Source organism: Eumetopias jubatus, unplaced genomic scaffold, assembly GCF_037043125.1.
Source record: "Eumetopias jubatus isolate StellerSeaLion01/CBP00866 unplaced genomic scaffold, mEumJub1_p1.0 scaffold_10, whole genome shotgun sequence".
Classification (NCBI taxonomy): Eukaryota; Metazoa; Chordata; class Mammalia; order Carnivora; family Otariidae; genus Eumetopias; species Eumetopias jubatus.
This window is the reverse complement of record NW_028274816.1, coordinates 21,385,194-21,401,024: the sequence shown is the minus strand read 5'-3', so window position 1 is coordinate 21,401,024 and position 15,831 is coordinate 21,385,194. Positions and strand designations below refer to the sequence as shown.

General features: G+C 41.3%; 1 protein-coding gene across 2 annotated transcripts in view; it reads right to left on the bottom strand.

The window, feature by feature from the left end:
* The window catches only part of CBFB (core-binding factor subunit beta), a 55,875-nt gene extending 42,290 nt beyond the window's left edge, over positions 1-13,585 (bottom strand). For both annotated transcript variants that reach the window (XM_028094707.2, XM_028094698.2), the window contains exons 1-3: positions 13,236-13,585; positions 12,923-13,009; positions 8,249-8,365 (exon numbers count right to left, since the gene is read on the bottom strand). In XM_028094707.2, the coding sequence (XP_027950508.1) occupies positions 8,249-8,365; positions 12,923-13,009; positions 13,236-13,313 (282 nt within the window). In that variant the 5' untranslated portion in view covers positions 13,314-13,585. The remainder of the gene's footprint in view (positions 1-8,248; positions 8,366-12,922; positions 13,010-13,235) is intronic.
* Between the last annotated feature and the right edge of the window lie 2,246 nt (positions 13,586-15,831).

Genomic DNA, 15,831 nt, shown 5'->3' with positions numbered 1-15,831 from the left:
TTTACCTTAATGCTAAAAGGTAAATTCAGGCAAATAATACAATTCAAGAGAAGGGAAAAAGAGAACACACAATCTTCAAATACTGTGGAGGTATATTTACATATTTGCAAATTAATGTAACTCTAACTGGAAGGTAATAATTCTTAAACCATCTTGTTTATGCATGAAGTCGGTCAACTCTCCCTCCTGGATTTAAAAATTACTGAGGGGCGCCTGGGTGGCTCAGTTGGTTGAGCGACTGCCTTCGACTCAGGTCATGATCCCGGAGTTCCGGGATCAGAGTCCCACATCAGGCTCCCCGCTCAGCAGGGAGTCTGCTTCTCCCTCTGGCCCTCCCCCCTCTCATGCTCTCTCTCTCTCAAATAAATAAATAAAATCTTTAAAAAAAAATTATTGAAATAAAACCTTTTCTTTAGGGGGCGCCTGGGTGGCTCAGTCATTAAGTGTCTGCCTTCGGCTCAGGTCATGATCCCAGGATCCTGGGATCAAGTCCTGCATCAGGTTCCCTGCTCCACGGGAAGCCTGCTTCTCCCTCTCCCACTCCCCCTGCTTGTGTTCCCTCTCTCGCTGTGTCTCTCTGTCAAATAAATAAAATAAAAAAAAAAACCAAACAAAAAAAACCTTTTCTTTAAAAATATAAGCGTAAGGCTGCCAGTTCTAAACTTTATAATTCAGTTATTTAAATATTATAGTAGGGGCCCCTGGGTAGCTCAGTCGGTTAAATATCTGCCTTCTACTCAGGTCCTAATCCCGGCGTCCTGGGACAGAGTCCCACATCAGGCTCCCTGCTCAGCAGGGAGTCTGCTTCTCCCTCTACCCCTCCCCCCTGCTCATGATCTCTCTCTCTCTCTCAAATAAATCTTTAAAAAAATATTATAGTGCACTTAAAATATATTTTAGAAAACCAGACAAACCAAGAGTAGACTCTTAACTGTAGAGAACAAACTGACAGTTATCAGAGCGGAAGGGCTGGAAGGGGGATGGATGAAACAGACGATGGGGACTGAAGAGTATACTTACAATGATAAAAAAAATAAATAATATAAATAAATAAATGTCTGCTTTAAAACAAGCAAACAAACAAAAACAGATTACTTATTCCAATGCACCCAATTGCCAATAACTAAACACTGGAAAATATACTTCATATTTTAGTTGAGTAGACATATTTAAAATCTAGATCTGACAAACTAGTTGTAAAGTTGTCTCAATTTCTCTTGGGAAAAATCACATTCCAAAGCTTTACCACAGCTATCTTTTATTTGGAGTGACTGGGCTGTCTGAGGAGAAGGAACTGGTTGAGCTTGAATAGGGATTTCTCAAAGCTAACATCAAGGAGTCCTCTACACCCTGCCAAATTGTGGATGGTATATAAACAGACACAATATTTATTTTGGGACAAAGATCCTGCAAGCAAGTAAGCAAAATGCTCCAGAAGCAGCAGAATCACAGACCTCTGGAAAAACCATTTAAAACAAGAGTCTGGGGACGGCTGGGTGGCTCAGTCATTAGGCGGCTGCCTTCAGCTCAGGTCATGATCCCAGGGTCCTGGGATCAAGCCCCGCATCGGGCTCCCTGCTCCGCAGGAGGCCTGCTTCTCCCTCTCTCACTTCCTCTGCTTGTGTTCCCTCTCTCGCTGTGTCTCTCTCTGTCAAATAAATAAATAAAATAAAATAAAAATAAAACAAAAGAATAAAACAAGAGTCTGTCCTCATTCATTAAGTCAAATGCTGTTAAATTTTGCTTTACTTATGCTCATGAAAATGAATGATAAAAGATTTCAGTTTTAAGTACAAAAGTTCAGGGAAGAAAAAAATAAGACACCAAAATTTCTTAAAAGCATCTGCTCTAATAACATATACTTCATAACTACTTCTCAATGTGTGCTAGTAATGTTATTTGACTATCTACTAAAATCAGAAGTTATAAATAGAAATGCAACTGTTAAAAAAAAGTTTAACCTCTCTTTCTCTGGGGCCAATGTAGTAACACTAGATAGTATACTCAATTTCTATAGAAAAAATGATAAACAGTAGCACTGTAAAAGTTCGTTTTTTCAGTTTATAAAATATTTTTCATACCCTTTATCTTTATACTCAAAAACTAGGATCATGTAGTAATCATATATAATAATTAATCTGAAACCCTAACCCAGGCTTTATAAAACAAAGAATGCATGCAAAAACCATTAATCTGACCATTCAAGACTAATAACTTATGGTGAAACATAATCATTTGCATTTGTTTGAAATAAAAAGTAATTGGAAATGGGTCCTAAGAGGAAAGATCAAAGGAACTGGAAGTTGCTTGGGCTACAAAAATTTAACTAAGAATGACTTAAATTCCGATTGGTTGCTTTCCTTGCCTTCTGAAAGCTGAATCAGAGAAAAGCAGTTTAGATTCAGGAAGAATTACGAACACTTTGGCTGTCAGGGTTTATAATACACCAGGAAGGACACCTGGGAAAGATGTGGTGTTCCAACACTGTAGAGTTACAAGTGAAGCTGACCTAAGGCACACCATAGCACTGAAACTCCGTAATTAAATTACCTATAATTTCACCCTACAAAACCATCAAACACCCTAATTTTGGACAGGGTATTACAATTTAAAAGGCATTTTCACATATTCTAGTACTTCATTTAATCCTCACATGAGGTATATGAAGAGGACAGACACTCTGATTCCCATTTCCAGGTTAAAAAAAAAAATAGCTATGATTGTCTTTTGACAGACAGCTCTTTCTACTACATTGTATTATTTTATTTTATTTTATTTATTTATTTTTTAAAGATTTTATTTATTTATTTGAGAGAGAGAGAGAGAATGAGAGATAGAAAGCACGAGAGGGAAGAGGGTCAGAGGGAGAAGCAGACTCCCTGCTGAGCAGGGAGCCCGATGTGGGACTCGATCTCGGGACTCCAGGATCATGACCTGAGCCAAAGGCAGTCGCTTAACCAGCTGAGCCACCCAGGCGCCCTACATTGTATTATTTTAAACCTCTTCTAAAAAAGATGGTTGTTAAGAGCCAATGCAGGGGCGCCTGGGTGGCTCAGTCGTTAAGCATCTGCCTTCGGCTCAGGTCATGATCCCAGGGTCCTAGGATCGAGCCCCGCATCGGGCTCCCTGCTCCGCGGGGAAGCCTGCTTCTCCCTCTCCCACTCCCCCTGCTTGTGTTCCCTCTCTCACTGTGTCTCTCTCTGTCAAATAAATAAATAAAATCTTAAAAAAAAAAAAAAGAGCCAATGCAGACAGCTCACTAGACACCTGGGTGCAGAAGTTTCAAATATATTTGAGAGATGGTATAAACTTGAATGCTCTGATTTGATCTTACATGAAATACCTATTTATGGTCAGTTATCCATTAACAGGCCTTCCTTATTGAAGACCTTTGGTTTGAAAACATTCCTATAAACACAAAGGCAGAAAGAATGAATAAAAGGACTGATTTTCGTGAGCCCATTTTCTTAGATCATAAAGCCATATTTCAAATCAAAGAGAATATGCAGGTTCTGTCTCCTATTAGCATTCTAGTATTTCAGAGTTCACTAAATTTAAGTGAATATTGCAGTAGCCAGCCTCCAAGATAGCCCCAATGATCCCAGCATCCTGGTATTCACACATCCATGTATGTGAATAAATACTCCTCCTTCCCTGTCAAATGTGGGCTAGACTTAGTGACTCCTTTCTAATGAACGGAATAAGACACAAGTGATTGGAGAATAGGTCATAAAAAGCATGGTGACTTCATTCTTTTCTCTCTCTGTGGAGAGGCACACATGACTAGCAAGTGAAGCCACCTACCAATAGTCACGTGAGTGAGCCTGGAAGTGGATTCTTCAGCTCCAGTCAAGTCTTCAGAGACTGTACAGTCCCTGCCCTGAGCCAGAACCATCCAGCCAAACCACTCCCAGACTCCTGTAAAAGGGCACAAGGGAACTTTTGGCGGTGACTGAAACACTATCTTGATCGTGGGTAGTGTTTACATGGGTGCGTACATTTGTTAAAACTCAAATTTATATAATTAAAATGGGTGCATTCTATTGTATGTAAAGTATACTTCAATAAAGTTGATTCTTTTTAACAGGCCACTGAACCCTTGGGATAAGCAGATGAAGGATCATTTATGAGAAAGCAGTGCCCTAACTTAAGAAGTTAAGGGTGGGCGGTAAGAAAACAGAAGTGCATTAACAAGCCACCACCACAAACACACATGTTCTAAACTGCTCCTCAGAATTGCTCCACCCACAGTCTTTCCTATCTCAGATGACAGCAATCCCATACTCCCAGTTGCTCTTGCCAAAAACGCTGCAGTCATTCTCACCTCTCACACCCCACATCCAATCCATAAGCATATCCTGTTGGCTCTATCTCAAAATATATTCAGACTATGATCACCTCTCACCACCTCCGATGCTACTACCCTAGCCTCTCGCCAAGATCACAGCAACAGCCACACAGGTCTCCCTACTTCACTCTTGCCCACCTACAGCCTATTATTAACCCAGCAGCTAGAGTGATCCTTTCGAAACCCAAGGCAGATCATATTGTTCATCTGCTCAAAAACCTACAACTACTCCCCATTTCACTCAGACTAAAAATCCATGTGTTTGCAAGGTCACATAAACTGGCTCCTTGTTATCTCCCTGATCTCCTCTCCCATTACCCTCCTCCTTGCTCAGTCTACTCCAGGCACACTGGGCTGCTTGCTGCTTATCAAACACACGAACATGCTCCCACTCTAGGACCTTCACAGTGACTGTCTGCTCTGTCTTTCCCCCGATACCTACATGGCTCATCATTCCCTAACCTCCTTCAGGTCTCTGCTCAAACATGACCTTCTTTACCCAGACCAACCTATTTAAAATTGCAAACATTTCTGGTCCTTGATCATCCTCATTCTATTCAACTTTTTCTTTTCTTCCAGAGCACCTACCACTTCGTAAAATACTACATAACTTATTTATTATGAATACTGTCTATCCTTCACTCCTTCCATAAAACAATCTCTAGGGGAGGGTGCCTGGGTGGCTCAGTCATTAAGCGTCTGCCTTTGGCTCGGGTCATGATCCCAGGGTCCTGGGATCAAGCCCCACATCAGGCTCCCTGCTCAGTGGGGAGCCTGCTTCTCCCTCTCCCTCTGCCACTACTTGTGTTCTCTCTCTCTGTGTCTCTCTCTGTCAAAGAAATAAATAAAATCTATTAAAAAAATATTATTAAAAGAAAAACAATCTCTAGGGGAGGATCTTTGTTTCGTTCACTGATGCATTTCAAGTGCCTAGGACAGTGCTCAGTATACACAACAGGTGTTCAACAAGAACCTTCGGAATGAATGAATTTTTGAGCAACTGTGTCAGATACTGGGCTAAGCACTTTATACACTATTTAATCACTAGGGAAATCTTGGAAAGTATGCATTAACCTCATGTTCAAATTGAGGACCATAAAGGTTAAATAACTTGCACAAGGTTATATAGTAGTAAATGAAGCCAGGACTTAATTATGCCTAACTCTAAAGCCTTAACCCTAGGTTCCTCAAAGTTGGGTGTGAATGGGGAAGAGAACTAAGCTGCTTCAGAAAATAACTAGGCTGAGAGTACGTGGAAGAAAAGATGCTGATCTGCGATCCAAAATAAGAAGCAGAGGCAAACAATTAACATTTGGGGAAATCCCTTCAATTTTTCTTTGCTTTTAGTCCGAGTCCTAGTCCTGTAGGGACAGAAATACAAGCTAATGACTATCAGAAAGAGACCATAAAAAAGGAGTAAGAAAATTAAAAGACCCCATAGCTTGAGCTCCATGGTTGAGAAAACATGGGTCAGTACCTTTTGTCTAAATTCACTGGTATCCTTTATCCCACTGGAAAGGAGCAATATACTAGCAGTTTCCTATTTGTTTTTGGTTTTTGTGCGTTAACATGTTTTTTTCTTCTGGATCCTACTGGTATAGTACAGGTGTTGAAAAATTATATTTAAAGAGTACACAATCTACACATAAACATTTACTGATTTAAATCTGAGGGAAAGATACTGAGTTTGCCACTGTTACTATTCTTGGAACACAGCCACACTCATTTGTTTACATATTGTCTACGGCTCCTTTTCCACTATAACAGCAGACTTGAGCAGCTGCAACACAGACCATATGCCTGCAAAACTAAAAATATTTGATACATGGCCTTTTACAGAAAAAAACCTTCTAAAACAAATATTAATAAAATGTAAGTGCCCTGATAACTTGCATCAGTTCTATCAACTGTATTTGAAAACATACCTTCTAAACACTAAAATAAGCCATACATTTTTGTTATTGTTGGTCATGTAACTAAAAACATGTCAATGGCGTAAGTCCAAGAATAATGTGGTCTTTGATCTGGTAAACAGTTATCATTACATTAATTTAAGCAAACATACTTTCTAGTAGAGTTAATACCCATTTATTAGTTATTAAATACTGGCAGACTTGGGTAACATTGAGATGTGCATTTTGAAGTGTTAAAATAGTTTAGCATTAAAGTTGAGGAAATGACTTTTTTTGGTTTATGTCTGTAGTATTTGAACCACCATGTTAAACGAACGTTAAGAAAGTGTTTGGGGCACCTGGGTGGCTCAGTTGGTTAAGTGACTGCCTTCGGCTCAGGTCATGATCCTGGAGTCCCAGGATCGAGTCCCGCATCGGGCTCCCTGCTCAGCAGAGAGTCTGCCTCTCCCTCTGACCCTCCCCCCTCTCACGCTCTCTCTCTCTCTCAAATAAATAAATAAAGTCTTTAAAAAAAAAAAAGTGTTCGGAACAAGGAAAAAAATAATTTCTTCACTGACTTACACATACATGCACAAAACAAAGCATAATCCTACAGTGACTTCCCAACTTCTTCCTTATACGTAAGAATTATTACCAAACAGTAAAACTTGGAACATTTGCTTTTAGTCTTCCCAGCAAGCAAGCTAATACAGAGAAAAGCAAATCACTTATTACTCTTTTTAAAAATTCTGTAATCTATTTTCCCTTCTCCCTCTCCAAAGATTAGCTGGTTTGTCTCCCACAAGAGATCGAATCCAGGGGTGGCTGGGTGGCTCAGTTGGCTAAGCATCCAAGTCTTGGGTTTGGCTCAGGTCATGATCTCAGGGTTGTGAGATCGAGCCCTGGGTTGGGCTCTTGCTCAGTGGGGAGTCTGCTTGAGATTATCTCCTCTCTCTCAAATACATAAATAAATCTTAAAAAAAAAAAAAACCCACCTTATTTCATAAAATTTTTTAATTTTTTATTGTTATGTTAATCACCATATATCACATCATTTGTTTTGGTTATTTCATAAAATTTAAACAAAAAGTCTTCACTGTAATATACAAAACCAGGAATCTTTTTCCCAAAACAGGCTAATACAAAAATCTTTGTATTATATATGTATTATGTTTTGCAAATAAAGTGAGAGGTTATGCTATTCATGACGATACTCAGAAGAGTAAGTGAGCAAGTTGATAAAAACAGGTACTGAAACACAAAGGGAACAGGAGAAATACTGAGCATAAGATGAAACCAAAAAATATTTTTCTTTAATATTTTATTTCAACAAGAGTCAACTTCTACATTAAAAAATGAACCAATTCAAGATATTTTTCACTAAATTTCACAAAGTTATGTAATACATTTAAGTTAGTGTTTAATAGAGCTCTCAGCTTAAACATTTCATATCTTCAACCTAAACTTCCAATATCAAAAAATTTTAAGGCATCAATTTGTTTTCCCAGCTTTTCCTCAACACAAATTATTTCCAAGTTGAAGTTTTCACACCGGTTTTTAATCAAAATTAAACTTGCAGTATTAACAGAAGTAGAAGGTTACCCATGAGCTATTTCTTATTATTAAATTTTATGCCTACAGAGCCTTCTCCCATTTTTCTCTTAATTTTATTTTTTTTACAGCACCGGAATCACTTGGGTTAGTAAAACAAAAAATATATCCTGTCAACACTTTTAAAGGAATTAAGTTTTAAATATTACACGTAAGAAAGCACACTACTCTCTTTAAGGGCTACAAGTTTCTATGATGAATATTATATACATGAAATTAGTAATAGAATGATACCAAAAAAATTTGACACTGATTTAAAAAATTGTATTACATCCTCATAATATGAAAACAAATCTGACCATATATGTATATAATCACACCTGAGATCTCTTCATTAAACTGTAAATCTCTAAAAGAACAATCCACAGTATTTCAAATGCAAAGAAATGATTCCTACCTTGCCTGCTTCTCTTTCTAAGTCGACATACTCCCGGCTAGGTGTCTGTCGTTGTTCTCCCTGCCAGCTGGCCGGAAAAAACTGGAGAGACAGATTGGTTCCTGTGGCCACAAAAGCCTTTTAGAAAAATCAATACAAACAGGATCAGGAGCAGGACATTACATAAATTATGCAGGCAGTCATTTATTTTTACATCAGTTTCTGTCTTAAGCCAGGCAGCACCGAGAATACTTAAAAGTAAAAAACATGCACTCATCATTTTTCTTAAGTATTAAGTTACAAACATCTGATTCCATTTTGAGGACATTTGCCATTGGCTGCTTAAATATAAAATCAGACATGGAATCAATACTTTCTTTCAGGTCATTTTTTGCTGACGTTAGGATCTCGCATTGCTAATGTCTAACAAGAAGCCATCATCCCTGAATTTAAAAACTTCTATTTTTAAATGTGAAAATCACTAAAGATCTAAACATTTTGAATTTTAAAGCATACCACAATTTCAAGATGTGTAAATGAGGCATTTTAATTTCTCTTGATTTCCCTCGCCTAATGGAACACTATGTTCTAAACCTATGTTAAAAATGCACAGGACTGCCTCTTCTGATAAATGATACATTAGCAGGTAATGTGACAGAACTTATCTCTCTAAAACCTCAGGTGACTTAAAAAATATGCATTTTCTGAAATTTAACTTTAGGAGAAGTGGATCTGACTATACAAAAGAGTATTCATCTAATATTTATAATAAGCTTTGGATGCATGGTTCAACAGACAGAACAATCTAAAACCATTTCAATAAAGTATTCTGTGTAACCCCTAAGCAATTTAACTATATTTCCTCCAAGTAAAAAAATGGACATAGCATTGTCCCTCTTCCCAAGGGAAATTCAGAAAGAAACAAAGAAGTAAGTAAAAAACATTTTGAAAACACACACACACACACTTTTCATCATCTAAACGTAAATTCTTCTTTTTTTGTTGAAATGAGAAAAGGTTTTGGTTTGTTTTACTTTACTAATTAAAGTTCCATAACATACTTTGTTTCCAATCAAAGACTCTTCATCTGAAAGGAAGGGGTTCACATTTTGGGCAATTTGTTTAAAGCCATCAGCTGCTTCAACTATCCACCAGTACCCCTGGTGATTAACAGCTTAGATTCTTTAGAGACAAAAAATTTATTCTTCCTATTTCTATTATTGGTACTGGAGGTACAACTGTCAACCTAACTGCTAAATCTCTATAGAAATCTTTGATGGCATTCACCTCGTCAAGTGGGATACTCTTTCTTGTGGAATTTTATATAAATAGGAACTGAACAAACATCAATATAACAACATTAACCTTTAAAAAAAATCTTTCCCCATTAACACTAAGTTTAAAAGAAAAGTGGAGTGAAATTAACCAACAATAGTTCAAATGAAAAGCAGACTCTAGAAGGTACACTGCCTAGGCTGTATGACAAAGCAAGTTACTTAGCTGTACCTCAGTTTCCCCACTAATTATTTGTAAAGTGCTTATAATAGTACCAGGTAAATGCCATTTAAGTATTTGCTAAATAAGAGAAATACTTTTGAGTTGGATAAAAAAGCTAACTTTTTCAGCCTCAGATAATAAAATAAATTCTCAGAGTAGAGTGGTGGCAGGTAAGAGATTCAGTTCATGAATGAATGCCTTGTATCAAAATCCCCAAGGCATTTTTCTTTAGTATTCACCTAGTAACAAATCCTTCCACCCCCAGTGTACCCCAAATCAGCTCCTTGCTAGTAAAAACAGTCTATAGATCTTATTACCTCACCTCCTGTCTGAAGACCAACCTCAGAAGAGATTTCCTGCTTCATCACTTCATGCCCATTATCTCATCAAGATCTCTCTCTCTGAGAGAGAAGTGGTAAAAACAGATCATTCTAGAATAGCATTTTGCAAATTTATTTGACCATAGAACTCTTTTTTTAACGGAATATCTACACACGCATAACAATTGGGAAAATTCTGTTCAAAAACATAAAAATGCTACAGTGGTATCACTGTCTATATGTAAGATTTCCAGATCGTCCCAATGATTATTCTACAGGTTTCACTAATTGTAAAATAACAAACCTTATGCCAATCCAACATACCTTTATCCTTCCATCTTCAGGATTAAAAATATAGTTTTTACGGCTGTCACAGTCATCACCATACCTGAATTCTTTTCTTTAATTTACCATTAGTGTTGAAGACTTCTCCAACACTCTTACCACAATAACAACTTACATGAGGAATAAAACAGACCAAATAGATTCTACCCCTTACCCATAATCACTTTTATTCATGCTATGATAAGGAGTCTGGGTAAGTTTTATAGTTATGATCACATCTATCTAAAAACAAAATAAATTCATTAACCTCAATGATACACTAAGGGGATGTTCAAAATTAAAAGAATAAAAAGAGGGGAGAAAGGTCGATAATAGTTTTGGTAACTACGCATATTTTTACTGTATATAGCTGCTGTCAAAACAGAGGCAAAATAATGCCTTCTACACACCTATTTCCCACAACCAAAAATAAGTAAAAGCCACAGCCTGTTCTTAACTAAAAAGATAAATTTCAGGCATTATATTAACCTCTAAATTCAATTAATCAAGTACTGATGATACAAAAAGCGTTATGCAGAGTACCTGTTTAGAGGAGAGTATATTAATGTATACACCACAAAGTTAATGTGGTCTCCACCCTCTAGGAGCTAGGTAGGGATCCTGTAATTTAAATGTGAAGAATACTGAATTAAAGGGGGAGGGAACTAGAAAAAGTGAAATTCCTTCCCAAATACAAAGTTACATTATTCAACAAATTAAGACACATATGCTATATTAAGTGCAAATCTTACACAGAATTCAACCTACCCTCCTTTAACTTTTAATACTTGTCAGATATTAAGAAGTTATTAAAATCTGTAGGATCAGGTATCTGGAAGAGGAAGGCCTAGAATATCTGATTTATCCCTGGAAAGAAACTTATGATAAATACAAGCAACCTATAATACTGCTATAATATTATAGTAATATTATAACAGAGCAAAAAAATTCAGATCTACTGTGGGTTAAATTATACTTCCAATTCATAATTATATGCAGCAAAGTCCCTGATGTGACAGAAAACAACCTCATAGCTATACTTCATTAGGTTTCCAAAAAAAATCCCTCAGCTTTAAAAAATCATTAAGTACTTTGTACCTCATCTTTCACACTTACATCAATTAACTTCAGGAAATCCATTGGTTAGGTATGCCATCTACCTTTTCGAAAGGAAGCTCAAAGAATGATATAATCGCTGCATCAACTAATGAATGATTCTTCTACCACTCAAGGCCCAAACCGAAAGTATGTGTCTTAGACATTTTAATCATATAACTATTATAACTACTCAAGAAACTTGGAAGTGGGCTAAAAGCTGGAGATTTTCTTTCATAACATGCACTAATGACCTAATATTCTAGAGCTCCTAATAAATTTAGTCAGTATCTTCACATCATCTGTAATACAATTCTAAAAAGTCTTCATTTTAAATAGCAAAATATTCTTAAAAATAAATTTGATGTAGGTGATGAAAAGGGAGAATTTTACGGTACTTGCATTGTTTTTCAATAAAATATATTCTCCATGAAGGAGGTGGGAAAACTAAATGTTCCAATATGTCCTCTTATTGTTAACCTAAATTCAAACTCCGCCATAGCTTCAAGTCTCTGCAAATGCAATGGGCCCAGTTCAGAGTAGATAACTAGATTCCACTATACAGTACTTCAACTTCTTTTTTCTTTTTTTTAATTAATAAGATCTCTTTTCTTTAGCTTCTTCCTACTTACCCTTTGGCTTTTTCATTCCCTCCTCGTTAGCACCTCCAATAGGACAAACCAAAAAGGAGATGAGACACTTCAATTTTTTCCCCCAAGGTAAGGTTTGGTGAAGGCGAAGCACCAAATCTACCACCTGAAACAAGGCCTCAAGATCAACTGTGGGTTTCGCAAATCCATGCAATTCTTTAGGAATTGCGGCACTAAACGGGGGAGACGTTTTTGAGGTTTGAAAAAAGATGATAATGGTTTCTGTTTCTCCTGAGCCTTAACATTTTAAGAAAATAAAATGGCTCATTCTTGAGGGCTTCTTTTTCTCTATTAGGACAATAGATAGCTGGTATAAAGATTCTCGGCTATACTCGCGGTGAAACAGCTTCACATACAAATTTACCAACAAACCTAGCGTCCTGAGAAACCAACTCTCGCCCAGGAATCAGATCCTTGAATGAAGCCCAATTCTTTTTCCGAATGGGTGTTTTCTCCCTTACAAAATACCCCAACCCCTTAATCCGTGACACAGCCTACACAAGGACCTCTCCTTGTTTAGTTGGGCTCCGGTGTAGTTCCACTCGCGGCAAACTGTTTGCCGAGTCGCGTCTGGGAAACATAACCGGCCTGCACAGGGCCACAGAGAAGCGTGTCCCCGCGAGGACGCGGCCCGCCAGTGTCTGGTTTCGCATTTTGAATCCCGAGTAGGAAGTGAGACGGCGCCCGCTCAGTTCCGGGAGTCGCGGCGTCCGCGGCGCCGTGCGGAACCAGCCTGGGCCGCGGCGGCCCCCGCGCAACAAGTGACCCGCGCGCGCCTCTGTCCCCGCGCCCCTGCCCCGCCGACTTACGATTTCCGAGCGGCCGTCGCGGCAGGCGTTCTGGAAGCGCGCCTGGCGCTCCTCGTGGGGCCGGTCCCTGAAGCCCGTGTACTTAATCTGCAAGGCAGAGACGGCCCGAAATCAGGAGCCAAATCCGCGACGCCGCCTGCGCGCCCACCCGCCCCGCGCGGCGCAGATAAGGGCAAGCAGAGTCTGCGGGCAGGCGGCTGCCCGGGCGAGATTGCCCCTCCGCCGGGCTGCCCGGGGCCGCGCCGCCCAAACTTTTCTCCGCCCTGGCCCACTCGGGGCGCGCCGCGGCCTCCGCGCCGCCCGCCTGCCTCACCTCGCATTCGCGGCTCAGCTTCCTGAAGAACTCCTCGTTCTCGAACTTGCTTCTCTGGTCGGGCACGACGCGCGGCATCTTCCCGCTCTGAGGCCGCGCCGGCCGGCCGGGCTCCGGGCTTGCGCGGCACCCGCTGGCCGGCTTCGCGCTGACCGACTGACCGCCCACCCGCGGCTCCCTGACTCTGGCTTCCCTTTGTTTCAGGCGCCCGCCCGCGTGGGCTCCCAATCCCGGGAGTCTGAGGTGCAGCCGCCCGCTCGAGCCCAGCCCACGCCGCCGCCGCCGCCTCAGCCGTTGCCTACCGCCCGCGCGAACCCAGCACTCGCCGCCCCCGGCCGCCGCCGCCACCACCGCCACTTCCTCTTGCCGCCCACCTCGCAAGCCCGCCCGTCCGCCCCGCCCCGGTCGGCCCCACCCCTCCTCCTCGCGCGCCCGCCCGCCCCAAACTCCGGCAAACAAAACGCACCATTCACAACTCTGCGACCCGCGCCGCGCATGCGCCGCCCGCCCGCTTGCGGAGCGGCTGGGCTGCAGCGAACCAGAGCTCCTCCCGCGGCGCGGCCCTCTTTCCCTCGTCCGCCCGCGGGCTGCTCGGTGCAGAGCAGCTCTGCGGGCATCTGCCCGGACCTCGGAGACGGGGAGCGGCCCGCGCGGGTCCTTTCTGTCGGCTGTATGGAACTTTGGGGCTCTTCAGCTGCTCGGAATGACCCCAAATTGTCACCTGAACGCGAGGAAACTTAAGTCCTTGGGGACTTTGTCGCCCACAATGGACGGGGAGGGATGTAGGCTGTTCTTATCAAAGACTAAAGACCACAGAATCCAACTGAATCCGCACCATGGTGGGAAAGGTCGGAGCTGTTGGGAGTCAGACGGGCCTTGGCTGGGATCTCACTCCGCTGCTTACACAAGCCTTACACAAGCCCTGGGCGCTAAGCCTCAGTTTGCCTATTTGCAAAACGCAGACACAAGCTCTCACGGTAATGAGCACTCAGTAAATTTAAGTCTCTAAAGAAGAAAAGCTGAATTATATGTAAACCTAATGCCAGTCCATATATTTACCCAAATGTGCAATCAAACCCTAAAAAAGATCCACAAGTTTTAGGGAAGTCATTTGGCCCAAGCTGGAGAGAGTTTGACATGGGATTTATGGCAGAGGTTGACTCAAAGTTGATCCTCAATAAATTCTGATCCTTAAAATTCCAGCGTGTCCAAAACTCAGTGCAAGGATGGCAAATAGGTGCCAACTCTGACTGACAGTAGCTGGCCATATTGCAAAGGATTGTAAGGATAACAATGTCGGCCTGAATGCAGGGTTTGGCAGAATTTCCTACCCCTGCCTAGTTCAATCTCAGTTCTGCAGATAGGGAACGGAGTTAGGGTGACCAAGTGTCCAGTTTTCCAGAGACTATCCTGGTTTTACAGTGAAAGTCCCATGTCCTAAGAAACCACTGGCTCACAAACTGGGATGGTTGGTCACACTGAGGTCCAGAGATGGATCAGTTGCCCAAGGTCAGGGAGGGAGTTTTCAGCAGAGTCAAACCAGAGTCAAACACACTTTCTGAATAGCAAACATACAATCAACTGTCTCCAAGGGCATTCTTTCCCGGTCCATATCAAACCTGTGAATATATGAGTGTGCGCAAATAGAAAGGGTATAGATACGGATGTCAGCAAACACTACCATTGGGCCTCCATCTATCTCAGAATCTTCCCTCAGGTCTCTCTCTCTCTCTCTTTTTTAAGATTTTATTTATTTATTTGAGAGAGAGAGAGAGAGCATGAGAGGGGAGAGGATCAGAGGGAGAAGCAGACCCCGCTGAGCTGCGAGCCTGATGCCAGCTGGATCCCAGGACCCTGGAATCGTGACCTGAGCCGAAGGCAGATGCTTAGCCAACTGAGCCACCCAGGCGCCCCTCTCCCCCCAGGTCTCTTTCAATTGCAAGTGACAGAAACCCAATTCAAGCAAACTTAAAGGTAGAAAGGGGCCTGTTTTATTGTAAGTAAATAAATCACACAGAGGGGGTAGTCTCCTTTTCTTTTCCATTTCTCCATTTCTTCTCACTGTTTAACTTTCTCAAGCTTTCTTCATTGGCAGCCATTTCCTGGCAAAGGATGGGAGCAGCCACTTCTCCATCTCTAAGTCATAAAATTTCTGGGAAGGACTTTGATTGGCCCAGTCTGGATCACATACTCTTCCCTCTATCAGATCACCACGTCCAGGCTGATATGATGACATGGGCTAGCTTATGTCACATGCTCTCCCTAGGGAAGAGCTCGGGGTTGGGGGGCCTGGGTTAGGCAGCCTCAGATAGAACCTGATGGATTGAAAGAGGGGAAGAGCAGTTTCTCCAAAATGGGGGAATGAGAGTGCATTGTGGGCCCACTGAGCAGTTTCTATCAGCTACATCTGGCAAAGGATACCATCTTTATTTTGCTGCCTAAAGGTTCTGATGAAACTGGAGAGGGAAACTCCAAATCAGCACAGGCAAAGCGCAGGCAAATCCAGCCTTAAAACATCTGCAACTTATGTTGAGAGGTGGGTGAGGCAGCATCCACCCCAAGGCACCAAGGCACCAAGGCAGAACTAAGTCCCTCA